The 20,147-nt window shown below is 39.8% G+C and overlaps 1 protein-coding gene across 2 annotated transcripts; it reads right to left on the bottom strand.

Moving 5' to 3' along the window:
• Nucleotides 1-388: 388 nt before the first annotated feature.
• On the bottom strand, nucleotides 389-18,670 carry cry2 (cryptochrome circadian regulator 2). Of its 2 annotated transcripts, none has more exons than XM_085413150.1 (13): nucleotides 18,381-18,670; nucleotides 14,286-14,394; nucleotides 13,454-13,596; nucleotides 12,246-12,430; nucleotides 11,986-12,074; nucleotides 10,252-10,392; nucleotides 8,423-8,548; nucleotides 7,947-8,132; nucleotides 7,673-7,824; nucleotides 7,075-7,277; nucleotides 5,370-5,450; nucleotides 4,815-5,269; nucleotides 389-3,078 (listed from the first exon to the last, which is right to left on the bottom strand). In XM_085413150.1, exons 1-12 carry the CDS (start codon nucleotides 18,536-18,538, stop codon nucleotides 4,821-4,823), a joined length of 2,022 nt encoding a protein of 673 aa, XP_085269276.1. In that variant the 5' UTR covers nucleotides 18,539-18,670; the 3' UTR covers nucleotides 389-3,078; nucleotides 4,815-4,820. The 2 variants fall into 2 exon arrangements, with proteins under 2 accessions (XP_085269276.1, XP_085269278.1); XM_085413152.1 differs by lacking the exon at nucleotides 389-3,078 and having other exon boundaries at nucleotides 4,854-5,027; nucleotides 5,135-5,269.
• Between the last annotated feature and the right edge of the window lie 1,477 nt (nucleotides 18,671-20,147).

The following is a 20,147-nucleotide window of genomic DNA, read 5'->3' as shown; positions in this document are numbered from 1 at the left end:
CTGTGGGACTCCAGACGCGCTTGACAGGTACGGCAGGCCAAGCAGATTGTGGCTCTGGCAGTGATTCATACAAAGGGGGAAGCGTTATTCTGAACACTGTTTACAGTGGTGGTGGGATGCTGCTGATTTCAAATGGGTAAGTAAACTGAGTTGAAGTTTATTCATACAGAGCTTTCTACAGACACAGCAGAGGAACACTCCTCAATCTGGACCAGCTTTTTATCCTCTCAAGGATATTTTGGGTGCATGCGATTTTACCCAACCAGTCCACACGTGTTTTTTGGACTTGGAAAAGGCATTTCTCTGTAGCAAGGAATCATTTTATGGACCAAGCTGAGAGCACATTATTAAAAACAAACAAAGAAAAACCCACACGCATTCCAGTCACAACTTTTCATCAGTTTTAATGAAAATAAACATTATGTTTAGAATACAAAACAAATAAATAACCAAGTATTTCATGCTGGACTCAGGCAACACATTATGCTGTCAGCAAGTAGAATGTGAAGGAGCACACCAGCATGTCAGCACTGCTGTTGCTTCTAGGAAAAGTTGGAACTGAACTTTTCTGGCCAGCGTAGTTTCCACTTGTTTTTTTCTCCTGCAGGTAAATTTGACTTATGCATGGTTGTCAAATTTACCTTTTTTGTTTTACACAAACATGTGCATATAAATTACAAGTTATAGACTTCATAATTATATTTACTAATTACATTTACGGAGATTTGTTTGACACAAAGGAAAAGTACATCTTTTATTGAAGTACTCTTTTATTTCTGTCTATCAATATAAGTTGGAGATGTCTATGGTAGCTGACTTAAAAAAATACAATTTCCTGCAATTTGTTTTGGCAAAGTGACTAATTATTCATAAAAATATTTTATGCTAAAGTTAAAGTTGTCACCTAGAATTTTTTTTAAATTACTAATAATCAGCAGATAATATATCAAGTGCAAAATTATTTCAGGGTGTACCGATGTGTGTCACTTTACTTATTCATAGCTGTTGAGCCATGATCCTGAAGATCTTTGAACTTTGCTGGTGAAAGAAAGCGATTAAGCTAATCCAATCTATTCAAAAAGTAAAACACTTTCTTTTTAAAATTGTTGGTTGAAGGAAACAAGGGAATGATAGTCAGTTTAACTTTATTATTATTATCGTTATTATTATTATTATTATTATTATCATTATTATTCCTGCAGGCGAAGAGAAAAAACAAGCTGTGGAATCACTGTAGTACACTCACTGCTGGATCTGGTGTTGCCCTCTAGTGGACACTCTGGGCAGCCATGAGCCTTTATGAAAACCCCTCCATACTATTTCTAGCAAAATAGACAGGTTATGATATTTAATTTTATATACAAACAGATAAATGTGAGGAGAAAAGCACAACACTTGTTTCTGCTATATTCAGGTGACACAAGCAGGATCTTAAGTTGCCACAGAGGAAAATGACTCTCTTTCATGCCTGCCATCCCCCTGCACCATATCTACAGGATCCACTGTCATATTCAGTCAGCCATTTGCCATTTTTTCCACAAACCACCAAATACACAAAGGATTCATAGACAATCAAATATTAGCCAATTCCCTAGTTACCATAGTTAGTAACAAAAAATATCAGATATATTCAAAATTGGGGATTTACAGTATTTACAAACAGTTGGAGCTTGGAGCAACTGTGTAAACAAGTGCCTCCTAAAACTGTCTTCACACTGAAGCCACATGCAAGATTCAGACTGAGAAGAAGAAAAAAGAGAAGAAGAAGAAAAACCCAGCTGATTTAATGCTCAACATGAGCATAAAACCATTTCACGTCTGTGTATTTTTTTGAGTAGAAAAAAAAAGAAGTCTTGGTGCTTTTCTTCATCAAAACTATTTACAAAAACAAAAAAGCCCCCGAAACTTTTTTGAATTTGGCTGTATGTGTTACAGCAACTTCAGTTCTGAAGGTGTTTGAGCTTTAACAACTAGACTTAACTTGGTCGAGAGCAAGTTAAGTCTAGTCTGTTTCTTTGACAAGAAAATCCATGTTACATGGGCTAATGCTCAGTCTTTGGTAAGAAAAGATGGCAAAAAGTTGAAGATACAACTTTATACAGTGCACAAAATAAAGCCAATCTACCCTTGGTCTTTCCTTTAAAGGGAATATTGGGATGCTGCAAAATCTGAACCTAGTGTATAACCCAGTAAAACTTGCCTGAAGCTTTTGGTGGGCTGATACCTGCAGCTGTAGTTAAAGATGAAGACTGTGCAGTGTGGTACCAGTTCTTAACTGGAACGGTTCCCCATGCTACGACAAGTGCACAGTTGTCTACTGCTAACCATCCCTGTACAAAATATAATTGTGAACTCTCAAGATGGCCGGCCTATGTCAGGTTGAACTTGAAGAAGTGACGTTGAATTTCTTCTATCAAAGAGCACAAGATGGTGTGGCGGAGGTGTGGTCCCGGGCGCGTCAACGGGGCGGTGCTGGAGATGCCGGTGAGAACCACTCCTCCCCTGCAGACGCGCCCGGGACCACACCTCCGCCACAGATGGTTTCCGGCATACTTAGCTTTACTTGTTCATCTTCATTTAGTTTGCAATTCAGATCATCACTCGTTAAACCTCGTAAAGCATAGTAACAAGTCACTGTATGTAAAATCGTCATTTCACCTTAGAGATTGTCTAGTGCAGAAATATGACAGACACATTGAGTGCTAAGGGAAGAACAAGTGCCACTGTGTGTTGTATGGCTTCAGTGTGAAGAAGTTGACATTGCTTCTTATTCACCGTGTGCTTCAGAGGTGGAATTCTATAAACGTTTACTCATACTTAAGAATTTCTGAGGGAAATGAACGTCCACATGCAGTCAAGTTACTTTTAATGATATGATTAAAATGCTCATCTAGACAGCTTTTTAGCATTTCTCTTGACTGAAGTAGGATCTAAATGCTTTTGTACATCTTTCACTAGTGTTATATACATGCTTCTGTTTGTATTTATCCACATATCCAGAAGATTGTTCTTTGTGTGTCTTTACGTGTCCCGGTGTGCGGGATTTATTTCTTCACTCATTCTTCTTTTACATTCCACCTGAAGAAAAAACAGCAGGAAAGATTTTAAAATTGTAAAACAAACACAATTATAAAAAGTAATAAAATAATAATCAGCAATAGAATTCACGCCGCGTAGTAAAGGTAAGAGCATTTCGATACGCAGAATCTAAAGAGAATTAATAATCTGTAACCCTCTTTGTGAGAAAGAGACTCAGTTATTTTACACACAATACAAGAAAAGTCAGGCTCAAGTTGAGCAGCTCATACATAAAGAATATACATGTACTGAACTATTAGGATTTATTAGGTAAATAATCCATGTAATAAAAGACAAAAAGTCCAGGATAAAAATAAAAGGAGAGGTCAGGTCATCTCCTGAAATCAAATCTAAGGTTTCCCTCCATGACAGCACTATTGCAGTGCGTCAGCATTCAAAATGCCAGCACCCTGGAGCTGTAACGTCCACTCTGAACGGGCCAGTTTTTGACAGTTAAGTTAGTGCGTCGCATTGATACCTTATGTTAATGTTTGTACAGTAAGTAAAACTTCTCAGGATGATGCCTAAGTGTTTCCGTTTTGCATTTGTATTACCAAATATTTTGATTATTTTGAGCTTCAAGTCATTATATGCCCCAAAAAAATGAGGTCAGTTGACTACTCGTGTATATAATAAATAACTACACATGTTTCACTTGATTGTGTTGGAGCAGTTCGTGGAGGGACTTCTACCAGGCACTGAATGGGTCCACTGCCAATGCCCAGCTGGCTTGGACCCAGTGGTGACGCTGGCAGAGGAACCCCCAGCCGAGAGAGCACTACGCATACACATAGGGCCAGTGGGACTGCCACAACCAGTGGTGGGCAGTCAGTCAGTCCCAGGCCCAGCCCAGAGGAGGAGGCTCTAGGGTCCATCTCCATCATGACCTGCTGCTTCAGAGGCCCCAAACACAAGCTAAACAATATATTGTATGTAGTGTCACGTTTGCTGTTTTGCCCTGGCAGCTAAGGACACTGTGCCCCACCCACTGAGAGCAACATGAACGTAGGGGCAGGAGTGTTGAAGGTGTTGGAAGCCAGGAGTTTGGGACACATCCCACTGATGGAGCTGCTCCAGGCAGCTCACTATAACCCGATGACAGGGCATATGGAATATAATAATGACCTTCTACCTTAAGGTCGTGTTTGAGTGACTGGCCCGAACCTCATCAGGCCATTTCACCAGAGCACACAGGGATATTGCTTTCTATTAGGTCTGGTAGATTATGCAACGTGATATTCTGAAGCAGTTTCTGTCCTGGATCAGGTTGAACTTACCCTGTGCTCAGTAAAAATTGAATGTTATATCCATATTCACTGCTCTGGTAATATCCTCCTCCAACACACAAACTGAAATCACCTGATTGTAGTGCAAGTGCAACTAGAATTGATACGTGAGATCGACAAACAAGCAGACTAACAATTTCAAGGAATGGGACAACCGGTTCTTGACTTCCCTCCAGAAATGTGACAATGCACAAGCTTATTGAAGTGATGCAATAGCATACAACATAAAAGCTAAAGGTGCTGCAATGCCATATTAGAATGTGTGACATGGTACAGGAGCACGGGATTTTTTTTAGCAGATATCTTAACTTCAACTTTTCAGTATTGTTCTCATTTCTTTTGATGACTTTGCTGAGCTTGCATGTCAGTCACTAGCAACAAAATCCACATTTTGTAAATAATTATTTGTTTCTATGTATTGAATACAAACGCAGACACCAAATGTTTCACCTTTTATCACTCTAGCTGTCCTGCAGTTTCTGCACAAGTCTCCTCTTCCTCCTCCATTCTTTCCTCCTCCTGCTCCATGTCCTCCTCCATCGTCTCCTCTTGTCCTGTAGCCTCCTCACGAGCTGTTAGAGTGCAGTATTGTCGCCCTCGCTGCCTTTGGCCACGTCGCACCTTGCGGCTAAGGCCTTTTCTCTTTGTTCCCAATGAGGATGACTGAGATGAACAAGAAGATGAAGGGGAGCACGGTTTGGACTTTAACGGTGGGCTGTGTCTCTGTATTGAGGAAAGGGAAGGAGGATGACTGGGATCAGTGTGGCAACCTGAGGAGATGCAAGGAGCCTGGTACTCCTGGTCTGGATGTGGGGCTGATGTGGAGGATGGACAGACTGTCGAAGAATCAGGAGCTTCATAGCAGACATCTTCCTCTGTGTTTGCAGGAACTCTTTGAGGAGAATCTAAGAAAACAGAAAACAATAATGAGCAAATTGCGTACAGTTTATTTGTGAACATTCTTTTTAGGGAGAAAATGAATCTTGGTTCTTTGTTTCTTCCGACCTGGGCCACTGCTGGTCTGGGACTCATCAGTCATCGGTGGCTCTGCTTCTTCCTGGATTGTTGGTACAGATGCTAGCAGACCTAACATACACACATACATACTTTATAAGTGCAATGTTGATTTAATGTCCTGTCTAATGATAAAGTGAGAAATCTTCTTATGTTGTCCCAATTATTTGTTATGCCGAGATATACTGTGGTAGCACTGTCATTGGTAGATAATGACATGACACTCCCTCCATGCACAAAGGTGTTTATTATTAAGGGGAAAAAATCCAAACTTAAATGGCCCTGTGTGAAAAACTGATTGCCCCCTAAACCTAATAACTAGTTGCACCACACTTAACAGCAGCAACTGCAATCAAGCGTTTGTGATAAACTGGTAGTCATTCACAGCACTGTGGAGAGATTTTGGTCCACTCATCTTTAGAGAATTGTTTTAATTCAGCCACACTAGAGGTTTTTCGAGCATGAACCACCTTTTTAAGGTCATGCCACAGCATCTCAATCGGATTCAGCTCTGCATATGGCTTATTAGCAAGTCACAGGCACACAACAGCATCAGTACAGATTCTTCTGTTTAACTGACGCCTTCTTGGATTGTTAAATCGGGCCTGGGGTGTCTGTATATTTTGACTTGGGGTGTCTGTTTTTTATCAGTCTGTTCAGGTTATCGACAGACAGACTGTCATGTCATGCTGCTACTGTTACCATCTGTGAGGTGCATGAATGCAAAAACAAATTATGTCCAATAGAAGTCAATCCACAGAAGCCTCTCTCTTATTTGAATTGCACATTCCTAGAATGAATTACTGATGGAATTTTCAAGAAAAAATATCCTGCAGCGGGGTTAGGCCCACAGTTAAAAAATCTTGAGGTGCTATTCTTCTTATAGCAGTAGCAGAGCAACTGTTATAATGCCATTTTGAGTTTTCATAACGGAGATTTTTGTTGTGTTGCATTATTGTGCAGTTTTTAGAGTGGAATGGTCTGTACACCCAACACATCCCTGTATTAGCTTAATGGTGCACTTCAACCGAGACTGGACACTCTGCAGTCAGTGTTTGTACACAAGCTAGATTCCTGACAAACATACAGGAGCAGTAATGAAAGGCAGAGGCTTCAGGGAAGTAATTGCGTGACTCCATAGGGTCATGTAGCATGTATCACTATGGGATAACGCCACATAAGCCCCCAAGTTCATTTCATTTTTGATTTATTTAAATGTAAAACAGAAATAGTGCTTTTGATGTAATGATTACATTAACTATGTAATATATGTACAGAAAATGCACTGTGATGTGATATATGTCGTAATCCAGGGAAACAAATTCTTATGCAGGGGCAGGGATAGCTCAGTAGGTAAAGTGGTCGCCCCATGATCGGAAGGTCGGCGGTTCGAATCCACTTAACGGCTACCCTGAGGTACCCCTGAGCAAGGTACCGTCCCTACACACTGCTCCCCGGGCGCCTGCTTAGTGGGCTGCCCACTGCTTCACTGAGTGAATGGGTCAAATGCAGAGAAAAACAAGTAATTTCCCCATGGGGATCAATAAAGTATCCATTATTATTATTATTATTATTATTATTATTATTATTATTATACCAGGACCAGTGAGATTCTACTCATATTGCACTGCCCTAATCCAAACCAATCTCAACATGAAGGGAGTGGCACACTTTGCCCTTTGGTATGATGACTTACTGAGTCCTCTGTAGTGGGAAAGCTGCTGGTAAACTTGTTTCATCCTCTCAATGTTAAGCCTACTACTCTCTGCATGGTTGATCATGGGTTTGGGGTAATCCACTCCCACCACACAGTTGGCTGCTTTCTGTAGTGACTCAGGGGCGTTCCATGGCTCATAGATATACCGGTTCGGGTAGTCCTTAAGAATGGGGATGTAATGCCTGCAGAGATTTCAAAAGAATATAATCTGAACTTTAATATGGCATGTGTTTCACTTCAAATCACTTTAAGTCAGCCTATAGCAGAGCTTAATCATCCATTCCAGAATTTACAGACATTTTTAATCCTTTTCACATGAGTGCATTACGACATCAGTTATCTACATGCTCAAAAGCCCCTGACGTCAAGGGACAAAAAAAGAAAGCAATTTGGTCCTCATGTGCACAATGTTTTGAGCTGTTATTGGTATATACTATAACACAAAATTTGGAAATGATATCTTGAAAACTTTGGATGCTAGACTGTCACAAAACAGGCTAACAAGCAAACAGAATTGATTACATGCTACCTCCCCTCAGAGGTAATGATGTGTTCAGAATGTGATGGTACGAGATACCTGATGTAGTCTCCCGTCGGGTCAGTTCTCCTTCCGAAGCCAACAGGACAGTAGCAGTGGAAGAACTGCTGAAAGAAAGCACTACAGGACAACCACATCCAGCTACCAGCATTCACACTCCAGTCTGCATCCAGCAGCATTTCCTCAAACACCTGCAGGAACACAGAACCAGATTGCAAGGAGCACTGTTACCGTGTCTTATAAGGTCAATTTACCTGTTCATCACCTGGGAGACAACAGGTTTCAGATTGAATGAAAAAACAGACAGTCCTACTTTCATGCCGCTCTCCCAGCTGATCCACAAGTCTCCCCTGGTGAGAAAGCAGGCCACAGCGTGCCGCGCCAGGTGGTGGATCCAGCCCTCTTGTCTCAACTGGGTCATAATGGCGTCGATCCAGGGGAAACCAGTTCGACCCTCAGCCCACTTGGCCAGTGCTTCTGGGTTCTGGTCCCATGGGATCTGGAAACAAACATGTTACATAGTAAGTAACTGTGTTTAGACATATATTTAGGCTGATAAACATGTTACCTGTACTTATAAGCTGAGAAATCAACTTTTCAGTCTCTCTCACCTAGTTCCAAAATTGATAATGCAGCTGTTTATCTTTTTTTTTTTTTTTTTTTTTTGGGGGGGGGGGGGCGGCGTATTATAAAATGTCAGTTTGTGGCACTTTATCTAGAGACAGGTGCTAATAACTCTTTTACCTACAGTAATGCTTATTTATACATCCACTCCCTGCAAAGGTTCACCTGGACACAGATGGGGTTTCCATCCATACGGTCAAAGTTTGGGTTGTTGGTAGCTGCAGTGTAAAAGAATTCCCTCCATAAGAGCTGGCCGAACAGGGACAGAGGAGGAGTACAGCGTTTGCGGACCTGATGGAAAAACAGACAGGGGAAAAACTGGGATGAGAAAGTAATTCATCTTCAGTTAACACTGTGTTAAAACCCCATTAATGAGGGGTTATTGAAGTGCAAGCTAGTTTGGGAGTCACCACACCAAGTGCTCCAACTACCACTGGGACCACTGTTACCTTCACCCTCCACATCTTCTTGAGCTCTTCTCTGAGCAGTTGGCACTTCTCGTTTTCCTTTTTCCTGATGTTGCGGTCATTCGGAATCACTACATCTACTTGTCTATCAGCACTATGTCCGGTTAGTTAGCCACTATTATTTTGTCATGGGGTCTTGCCTGGTGTGATAGACCCCAGCCTCTATGGATCTTGTGCTCAATGCTTGTTCCTGTGCTGCCATGATTAGTGCCTCCGTGCTGTCTATCAATCCAGCTTTGTCCAGCCACTGATAGAGGAAGTGGCTGACATCCAGAAATCCTATCTGCCGGTGGTACATACCGTGCAGGGGCCTGTTCTTCCATGATGATTCTTCCTCTTGCTCCTCTTTTTTGGGTTTCTGCTTCCTCAAGTATTCATTGAGCATGCGGTTGGACATGGACATCTTCCTCATGTACTTATGGATGTTCGTTGTGTCATCCTTGATCGTGGTACTAACACTTACTAGTGTCTGGCCTCCTTCCTTCCGCTTGGTGTACAGTTTCAAGGTGCTGGATTAGGGGTGAAACCCTCCGTGCATGGTGAGTAGCTTCCTTGTCTTGACGCCACTGGCTTCCATCTCCTCCTTGATTACTTGATCACGGGCATGGTGTAGGTGTTGATAACCCAGCTCTTGTTCTTCCCATTCAGCGGACTCCTTAGGACTTGCCTGATTCTCTACAGGTATTTAGTGGTTGCGCGTTTCCTAGCAACCTCTTCGTGGTTCCCATTTGCCTGCGGGATTCCCATGTACTTGTAGCTGTCCTCAATGTCTGCAATGTTGCCTTGTGGTAGTTCAATCCCCTCAGTTCTGACTACCTTCCCTCTCTTTGTTACCATCAGACTACACCTCTCCAGTCTGAATGACACTCCACTGTCACTGCTGTATATCAGTAGTGAAAAGCTACTACCATCAATAGGAATAAAGCTCTTGTTTACAGGGAACGAATGGACAGTAACGATGGGCCAGAGATCCCATACTTGCGAAGCACCACCCACTGGATACGTCAAAGGACTCAGTCGAATGTCTTTTCCATGTCAACAAATCATTTCTTTAACTGGTTGGACAAACTCCCAGGCACCCTCGAATATCTTCGAAAGGATTTAGAGCTGGTCCAGAGGTCCGCAAGGAGGACAAAACCCAGATTATTCCTCCAGAATCCAAGACTCTACAAACAGATGGACTCTCCACTCCAATACCCTTGCATAGACTTTCCCAGAGGCTGAGAGAGTGTAATCCCCCTGCTGTAGGAGCACACCCCTCGGTGCCTCTTCTTAAACAGGGGAACTCCTTGGCAAAAGTAATTTAAAAAAAATTATTAAATTTTTTTTAAACTAATAAATACCTTAAAAAATAAACTGAATCACTGTCTGCTGGAAGTTCTGATGTAGTCAAGAGAAACATGCAATAACTATCCAATACAAATTTAGGTCAATGTAACATTTTAAGGCCTTTTTTAGATGAATATTAATTGAAGACATTTTAAACCACCCTTCGGTTGTTTTGAGTCATTTTATCTGTGACAGTACCTTCATGTAGAGCTCTCTCAGGTTGTAGTACAAAACTCTGCAGGACAGACACCCGAAACGCAGGTAGGGGCTGAGACCGGTAGGACTGGCATATAGAGAGCAGGTTTTAACACGGGAGTGCTCCAAGCTGGTTACCCACACCTAAAGAGACAGACACAATCAGGAATCATCATCTTCAAGCTGAGGCTGTATCATGTGAAAAAAAAAAAAAAAAAAAAAAAAAGCTTGACCCCACCAGTGTGACCCCTCAGCCTCCTAGCAGATACACCTATGATATGAATTTGAAGCTCCTACAGCGCCTCATTTTTGAGTTATCACATTTACAAACTTAGCTATCCATGCTGTCCACAACACTTAAATTATGACTGTCCAACCACTATGCCAAAAAGTATTTTATATTTTATGATATATTCTCTCTAACCCAAGTGGGGTCACGCAAATATCTCATCAGCCTTTTACGTGTGAGGGGTAAAAACTGAAAAGAAGCAAGACAAGACTAGCTGTGTAATGCTTACAGAAATATGTGTAGTAACTCTAAATTAATTGCTACAGGTAAACAGAATGACTTGAAACAAACAGAGCACCTTAAAGACGCTAAGGCTTTCAGGAGTCAAAGTAGGGAGTGATTCACAAATGCAAAATTACAACGGAAAAAAAAGTATATCAATGAAAGCCTTATGGAGTCACAATCATGATATTATTTGGCTATATCACAATATACGATATATATCACCATATGTTTAAATAAACTACAAAAACAAATGTTATTTTCAACCATATAGTGGCTGAAATTGCACTGGCATACTCATTCAAATCAACCATTCAATGTTTTTTTTCTACTTTGAATACAAAAACCATCAGTTGCACACACAAGTTTCTCATAAATGACAATACTGCCACAGTAAGTCTCTTTCTGTGGTCAACACTAGACCTTTAATAAACAAAAGATCATAGCAACAAAAAAAACTACATCAAGCAAGAATTCATGAGACAAAAGTTAAACAAATGAACTTAAAAATGTTTGATGCATTCGCAGTGTGTGTGAGAAGAAAAAAAACTCAGTGATCTACATGCAAACAGGCTTAATGTTGCCATGGCAACTTATACAAGATTCAAGAAAACTTTATTTGTCACATGCAAGTTTCCCTGCAGTGAAATGGACCCCCCCCGACCTTACATACACAACACAGACATCACATGGGGAGACAGGTCGGAGATCGGTAGTATTATGGAAAAACACTGAAATGTACACTACAATGGGAAAGTCCAAGAGGGGAAAAAAGAGACCTCTACTCATGCTGGGCTCCTGGGAGGACAGCATGAGAACAGAAAACAACAACACTCCTCTACACAGAAAGCACATAAATGTCCACAGCACAACATTATGGAGCACGTGACAAGCAACAGGGGTGAGGAGTAATCCGAAGCAAACACAGCAGCCATCTTGTATACTCGATTGTTACGATAAAACCATTTTAACCATCGTACACGGAAAAACTTGCATTACATCCGGAGATTACCAGGTAAGTAGGTATGGATAGCAGAGCAAGGAGGCAACACTGTCAAATTACTAATTTATCCCTATTCTGTGGGCATTTACTGAAAGTTTAAGAACAAGGAGGACAAAAGTAAACAAACAAACAAACAAAAAAATCAGCCAATGCAACTTAGCATTCAAAATAAACTCCTGGATTCTGGATTAGACCAATTAAAGCACTTTGACTTTAGCTTTACCTTTTTGTCCAGATGTTTACCGAGTCTGTCCAATGCCTGAGACTCTCCTCCATGCCACACAGCCAGAGGTAAACCATCTGTCCTGAAACCTGGGCACATCAAAATAAGTTTAAATACAGATCAATGTGTTAACTTTAGATTCAATAAATAAGGAAAGTAGAGTTGTGTAGTTTGCAAACCATTAATTATTTTTCTTAAAATCAGATTAAAAACATAAATGTTATAGAAAAACTTTACGTGAAAAGATAAATTATGCGTACCTAATTCTTCTAAAGAAGGGATACTGTATAGCTGGTCATGGTTGTCTTCTATTTTGGTGTGACATTTGTCCATTTGTTGCTGAGTGATGGGAGGCAGAGGTCTCCTAGGCAACTCCAGTCTGCTCACAATAGTCTGAAAACGCTTAAACGTCAGAGGAGGACTGTTGTTGTTCATCTCTATTATCCTGTAGCAAAACAGAAAAGGAAGAAAATTTGAGTAACACACAGCAACATATCTGTATCAGTTTACCAGTGGCCTCTCTGGGAGAGAAGTCTGGGAAATACAGTGTGCCGGCAATATGTAAAGGGGCTCCACACGGCGTGACAACACTATGCTCAGCCTTTGAACAAGTGATTAAAAGCAATGGTCAATTGGTGCGCCCTGATGTAACACTGACATTACCACATTTTTTAATGATTAGGGACAGACTGTATTAAGTGAGTTGCCAGATGTTGGTACCAAAAAGCCATCAGGAAATTATTTTCCAGGTGAACCACACGGTGATATTAACCCAGGAAAACACTGAGTAATGTTACAACAGTTAATAAACAAAACTATTAATGAACTGTTCTTAAGATGTAAGTTTGCAAGAGCATCTGTGTTTAATCAGCTAGCTGATTAATTTCACATATTTGTTATAGGATTAGTCAGTCACTTGAGTTCAGTTTGACTGAGCATGTGATTCACTTCCTGAATACAAAACTGAGGAAGGTATTCAAGTATCAACCAAAGACAGCAGAAGCTAAATCTAGGACATCACCTCAAGGCAGGAAACCCAGTCATCAGTTTCAGTATTAAAGGTGCAGGTCGACACTTTAATTCACAACTGCTTAATTTTAAAGCCACTGTTGTTGTTGTATGAGGTCAAAATTGTCATTTTCCAAATGGGCTTGACTATACGTAACTGAGAATTGGATTAACAAGTTAAAACAACAAACAAACAAAAGGAAAATGATACCTAAGTCCATAAGCTTGCTATCAAATACTGGTTGCAGCAGACTATGAAGACTTATTCATTACCTTTTGTTAAGGTAAAAGAATTACTTTTTAAAATTACTTCTCAAACACTTGTCAATAAAGAGCTCCTGTCGTTATACAAGAATGGACTGCTGATACAGGAAGGAAGAGACTAAATGGAGTTGCATAATACCTGCGTTTGTGGTGGGAATACCACTAGAAATCGACTAATTGTGTGGAAAACACAAACCTATCTAGGTTGTAGAGGGTATGAGAGTTTCTGACAATGGTCTCCACTCCAAATTCTTGGGCCAACTTAATGATTGCGCCATCCCTCTCTTTCCCGTAAGGCTCTGGGTCATATTCAAAGGTCAGCCTGGTCACGTTCCACTCCTGCAGCAAAGAATAAAAGAATTCGAAAAAAGGATGTTAAATAGTAACAATGATCAAAGAACTAATTAAATCTTTGGCTTTAACAGTTTGTAAGTCTTGTATAGATCTATCATGTGCCTACTTATAACCCAGACCACCAAGTCAAACTGTTGTATTCAAGTTGTGCATTCAAGCTTCGGTTTACAATGCCAAACTGGATTGTTCCAAATGGGTCAGTTTGAACAGAAATAAGAAGTAAAGAAAATGAAATGTATTTGACAGCCACTTCATCTGTTGTGTTTCCTGTTCACACTGATGGTAGCAGATGATAGCAGCGAAACACATGGCAGGCCTAAAAGAAACAATGGGCCAGAGAATTGGTTTGTTATAAGGTAGCATAAAATGTTACCTTATAACTAGATAAATGGTTAACAGAGAGCTAAATTGATTGTAATGCATTAGCTAAAAGCATTGAAAACATAGATAAAAGGTTTGGTTTTTGTATGCAAATGATAGACGTATGAATGTGAACTTGTTCAGTTCTAGATCTTTAATCTAGTTTTAGATGCAGAAAAATATTAGAACAGCAATTTCAGTGAGAAAAATGTAAAAATAAATATATCCCACATGCAAATTCTGCATCTGTACTATCTGAACATTCTTTGCAGATGAGGAATAACAGAGGAGAAGCAACTGACAGGAATACAGACCTTGAAAAGCCTGGGGAACACATCTGTAGGCTGGCCTCTGACTACAAAAAGCCTGGAATTGAGCTTCTTGAGACTGCTGTCCAGGTCCTCCAGAGCTTCCAAGAGAAACCTGCACAGACATAAACATGAACATAAACTCCCTTGTGGGGTGTTTCCAGTTTGCAGTGATCAGCACCTATGGTTCGTATCTATGAAAAGTGGTCCAAGGAAAGAACAGCGATGAACCAGTAAAAAAGGTGGCCGAGGCTCATTGTGCAGGTAGAGAGTGAAGGTTGTCTCTTGTGATTGTGGTCTTTATTTACAAAGTCAAGAAAGCAATGTTTTTCTTAAACATAAAAGAAAGATTTCCAGTCTCTTTTTCAGAGTGAGGAATGCAGCTTATTCAGTCGGGCTGCAACTATTCATTCAATTTGAATTTGAAATTAAATAACATGACAAAAAACCCTGAGCAATTTTTTTGGGTCAATGCTTTACTTAAAATCTTTAATGCTCAGTCATCATCATGTGATGCTGCAGCTTCAATCCAGCAGTGTTTGTTTTACAGCAAGGAAATCTACAGTAAGCCTAAAATATACAAACCACAGCTGTAGCTGCTTATCTGTTTAGGCAACAGAAACTGTGCGTAGTAGGCTACTCCGACCGTTTTGTCCCAGCAGGTAAGGGGACTTGGTTGCCCCATTTACTACATCAGCCGGAGACTGTCTGAGAGAGGTCAGATACAGTACAGTGGAGAGAAAGTGTCTGGTAATCCAGTGAGTGGTAGACTCCCTTTTTTTATTACCTCCTGAGACGCCCATTCACCCTGTGCTTAGACCATGCGCCGCTGCAGTGGGACGTACTGATATCTGGCCCTAGAGACATTTAAGTTCAAGGTGGACGATAGGCCGGGGGTTTAGTCACATGGGAGGGGCTGAGAGTAGAGGCGCTACTCCTCCACATTGAAATGAGCCAGCTAAGGAGTTGCAGCTGATAATGTCCTACTGAGAGGATGTCCTGATGTAGACCCAGGACACACCGGAGAGATTACTTACTATTGGCTGGGCAGGGAAAGGCTCGAGGTTTCCCCCAATTGTTAAATTATTTTAGGTTTTAACTTTTGTTAAAGTAGCTGTCAATCAGCTTTGAACAGTGTGGATCATTCATAATCCACAGCACAACGTGCCACACATTTCAGTCGCAGCTTTTTAGTTTTTTGGATGTTAATTTGTCATATTATATTAAAACGTGAACATCTTTTAAAGTAAGAGATTTTTTTTAAATATCATAATTAAGATCAGTTTATTTTAAGTGTTTGTCTTCTTGTCTGTTTGGAGTTAGGGCTGGGTGATATGAGGAAAATCTAATTTTGCAATTTTTTGTGGGCTATATAATGATACATATTGCGATACGTTTCAATAGCATCCTAAAAAAAGTTTTTTTCCAATCATATAGTGCCTAAAATTGCACTGGTATACTCATTCAAATCGACCATTCAATATTTGCACACAGATGTTTTTCACAAATGACAATACTGCCACAGAAAGTCTCTTTCAGTGGTCAACACTAAACCTTTACCAAACAAAATATAACAACAACAAAAAGAAAAACTACATCAAGCAAAAATACACAAGATAAAAATTAAATGACCTTAAAAAGGTACTCTTGTGCTTATAACATGTAAAAACCATAAAATAAAAATGTGCTGACCTCAAATTACAGAAACATTCAGAAACAACAGTGGCAGATATCAGAGCTGGTTTATTTAACGTTTTCTTTGCTGTGCGGGGAGACGCTGAAATGCCGCGTTTAAAACAGGCTTCATTTTGCAGTGGATGACTTTTCAGCTTGTTGGATAAATTAGTGTTACTGCTACTTTTTGCAGCAATGGTCTTTAAGGCATGTTTTGGTAATTATCACATTTTGTTCAACATCCTCCCAGTGAAATCCAAACGACAGCAAGTGTCATTCTCTCACTTATCTGAAACTCCTGCTGCCATATTTTTCCCTATCTGGTAGTATATAAACAGACATGCTCAGCACAGCGTGCCGGGTAGAAGATTTTCCGGTTGGGAGGCTAATGTTGCATTCGCAGTGTGTGGGATGGTAAATGGTTAATGGACTGATTCTTTTCAAACTACTTTTCTACAACATGCCCCATTCACCCAATCACACCCATTCACAAAAGCACTTTCTTTCTATACTTAGTACTTCCTAACTTCATTCATACACATTCAGATTCCGATGGATGCATCGGAGAGCAACTTGGGGTTAGTATCTTGCCCAAGGATACTTGGCATGCAGACTGGAGGAGCCTAGGATTGAACCACTAACCCGCCGATCAGTAGGGGACCTGCTCTAAACGATGCGAGGTGCTGCATGATTCATTACTGAAGAATTGGATTAATGGGTTCAAATATCTTTATTGTTGGTTTTGACACTGTTCATTAAACAGTTCTCAAATTTAACATAATATCTGAGTGTTTCTTAGTTTTAGACAAGTCGGTTATTCAATTTTTTTTCCTCTAAACTTTTTTTTAGTACACTGGGAAATTAGTTGCCGTAAGTATTGATAATTCTTAATAATTACATATTAACATGTACAGCATTATAACTTGCTGTTTTCAGCAGCACAAATTTTTGCATCAACACAAAAGGCAAACTTCTAAATGCTGATTTTGTTGCTTTTGTTTATTGCAGCCACAACATACTCCTTTAAAGGCTTACAGACACAAAATATACACTAACTGACTTAAACACAGACACACACACACACACACACACACACACACAAACCACATACATATAAACAGACACAAAATCTAGCTCATCCAGGTGATATAATACCGTCAGAATGATTTTGCCTTCTATTAATGTAAGAAAGCCTAATAAAGCCAAATTTAATTTATACCTTGATCTAGATTGCGTGTGTACCTTATTTTATTTGACTGACCTTTGACTGTACCTGAGATTGTTTTACTTTTTGCATATAAGAAATTTATGCAGTTAAACTTAAAAACCTTATAAATTCTATATTCCAATCCAATGAGCAGTTCTTTTTAAAAGACCTGTGGGTTTTTTTTGTCTTTTACCTTTTAATATTTACCAAATACTCAAGTAACCAAGTAATAGTAATAAGTGATACAATAGACAGATAAACATAATCCATAGCTCCAGCACTACTATTGAGTGAACACAGTACTTTGTATTACCAAATACCCATATCCAAGCCACTAGTATATTATAACTAGAAAAAATTAAATTGATGAATATGCAACAACCTTAATATTATTAAATATATAGAATTTTAAAATACACTTTATAGTGGTATAAATTTTAACATAACGTATCAAACCGTTGCGCTTGAGAAGCACTGACATTTGAGGAATTTTGGATAAATGTGTTTATATATTGCCTGTAGTATACCTGTAGTAAACAGAAAGTACAGCGTTCTCTTCTGAAACGTGGTGGAGTGTTGACGTTTATGCAGTTATTCCAGCTATGTCGTGCTGGAGCGTCATTATCAATTAATTTACTATAGCAACCTCTATGTTTCCTTGGCAGGCGTGACAATGAATTATTTTGTAATAATTTTCGCATAGCTACTCACTAAGCAAATCGAAATTGACATCAACTCCCATAGTGCACCTCTCTCCGCTTGCGTGATTAACGGGCTTTGCCATTTCATGCGAACCTTTCTTTTACTCATGTTAAATGGACATCGTTGTCTCCATAGTTTCTGTACCAAACTGTTGTAAGTTAACTTGGTTAGCAGAAGCCTTTCAGACACCATCAAGAATTAGCTCCAATGTTTTTTAAATGTAATTTTGAGTGTAAGCCGAACAAGAATGTACAGTATTTAATTTACGTTAAACACTTCGCCTTTTAAGTGGACATACTTGGCTGATATGCGACGATAAGTTAAAGTTGTGTATTTCTTCAATGGCGCTTAGCATTAATCGGGTTGCACTCTATGCTAGCATTAGCTAAATGACGTGGAGCCGAGGCCCAAGAGTAATGGATCGTGTAAATATTGACCTAGTAAATGCTCTTCCTGTATTTCACTGGGTTAAGTTAGCCTTTAATAACCCCAAACTGTCACAATATAAAGTCACAAACCTCCATCGGTTGATTCCCACGTTAGCAGCTCCAGCAAAAAAGGGGTCTAGAATATAAACACAGCGCACTGCGTCCGCTCCATTCAGGGCCTCCTGCAGCGCAGGATTATCGTGCAACCGCAGACATTTACGAAACCAGTGGACTGAATTCACCACCATTCTTATTTGTTATTCCATCGTTATAGTAAAATCCGAAAAAACAGGCGAAATTAAGCAAAAAGGTTAAAATCACTGACAACTCAACGACTCCCAACAAACTTTACTCACTGTCAAACGAAAACTGACACTCGGGGGCGTGGCCTGTTCTGTGGGCATGGCTATAGGTTAGGTTGTGTCGGTTTGCTGGTTGGACAGAATTGAAATCGTGAACATGAGTTACAAAACTGGAGATTTGTACTTGGTTGAAGCTGCAGATGCAGGCAGCATCGGTGAGAGGTTGTGTCACCTTTCTGATACAGACCAGCACGGGTGCCTGCAGGGATTTGGGGACCCGTGAAAACAAATATCACCTTGGGCCCCACCGTTTAATTTTGGAAACCATTCCAGCACTAACACTATAGCACATTGCAAACATGGATATATATTTTGCTTAGATTTTGCTCAAGATTGTTGAGACATGTGCCATTTTCTTTACATTTTATTTTTTAATGATAATGTTATCTATTTATTTACTCATTCATTTCGTTTACACTGATTGGTACCTTGTACCAAAATAAAAAAGTGAAAGTTGGGGTTTTTTTACTCCTTAAATGTGTAAATATAATATTTAGTATTATTTAGGAAATATAATTTTATAATTTTAATAATTCTTTGTATATTAATTTTCAAACAAAGTATAGCCAACTAAAATATGTCTCTGTCCTTAGACCTAGTTAAACTCAAAAAGGTTTTAATCTAAATTCCCAAAGGCCCTCCTGCAATTAGACACAGTGTTTGACATAAAAGAGCTCACCTATAACTAAGCCTGAGCCAGGGGTTTGATCTGTTTGGCCTGGCAGTGGATTGTCAGAGAATTGATTTCGCGTACATATGTAGAAAGGGTCTGTCTGCACCAATTGCTTTTTGGCTATATTAACAGAACACATTTTCTGTTAGAAATGAAGTAAGCTAACTGATACTAGTAAATGTCAAACTGTTTCTTTCATGTGGAGCTTGCTATGAGTTTAATTTCTACTGTCTCCCTTTTCTTTTTTGAAACCCAGACTTTACTTTTAAGGTGCCATCCTTACTTTAATCTCAGCATCAGCACCACTTGGACTAAACCAAATCATGAAATAAGGAGGGGGGAGCAGAGTCAGACTTAATTTAATTTATTCTTTGTTGCCAAAAATAAAATGCTAGGAAATCAACACGTTTATAAGTACCATGTGAAGCAAGCATTATCTCATTGTGATAGACTAATCATTTTCATTAAAAAAAACAAACAAACAAACAAAAAAAACCTGTACATTCCCAGTTCAGAGAGGTGTACTGTTTTCCCTCCTTGTAAATCTCACATTTGATGATGGACCACAGGTTCTCAATGGGGTTCAGATCAGGTGAACAAGGTGGCCATGTCATTAGTTTTTCTTCTTTTATACCCTTTCTTGCCAGCCACGCTGTGGAGTACTTGGACGCGTGTGATGGAGCATTGTCCTGCATGAAGATCATGTTTTTCTTGAAGGATGCAGACTTCTTCCTGTACCACTGCTTGAAGAAGGTGTCTTCCAGAAACTGGCAGTAGGACTGGGAGTTGAGCTTGACTCCATCCTCAACCCGAAAAGGCCCC

Source organism: Rhamphochromis longiceps, linkage group LG7 (genome assembly GCF_057381845.1).
Source record: "Rhamphochromis longiceps isolate RC_006_pf linkage group LG7, R_longiceps_female_GT1.1, whole genome shotgun sequence".
Lineage (NCBI taxonomy): Eukaryota > Metazoa > Chordata > Actinopteri > Cichliformes > Cichlidae > Rhamphochromis > Rhamphochromis longiceps.
The sequence above is the reverse complement of the archived record's forward strand: the minus strand, read 5'-3'. Positions and strand labels throughout refer to the sequence as shown.

Excerpts from the sequence above, each read along its gene's own strand:
- cry2 (XM_085413150.1), bottom strand. The coding sequence starts at position 18,538 with ATGGTGGTGAATTCAGTCCACTGGTTTCGTAAATGTCTGCGGTTGCAC. Across the intron at positions 7,278-7,672 it reads CCGACGGGAGACTACATCAG|GCATTACATCCCCATTCTTA; the intron begins GTATCTCGTACC and ends AAATCTCTGCAG. Across the intron at positions 5,270-5,369 it reads CCAGACCAGCAGTGGCCCAG|ATTCTCCTCAAAGAGTTCCT; the intron begins GTCGGAAGAAAC and ends CTGTTTTCTTAG.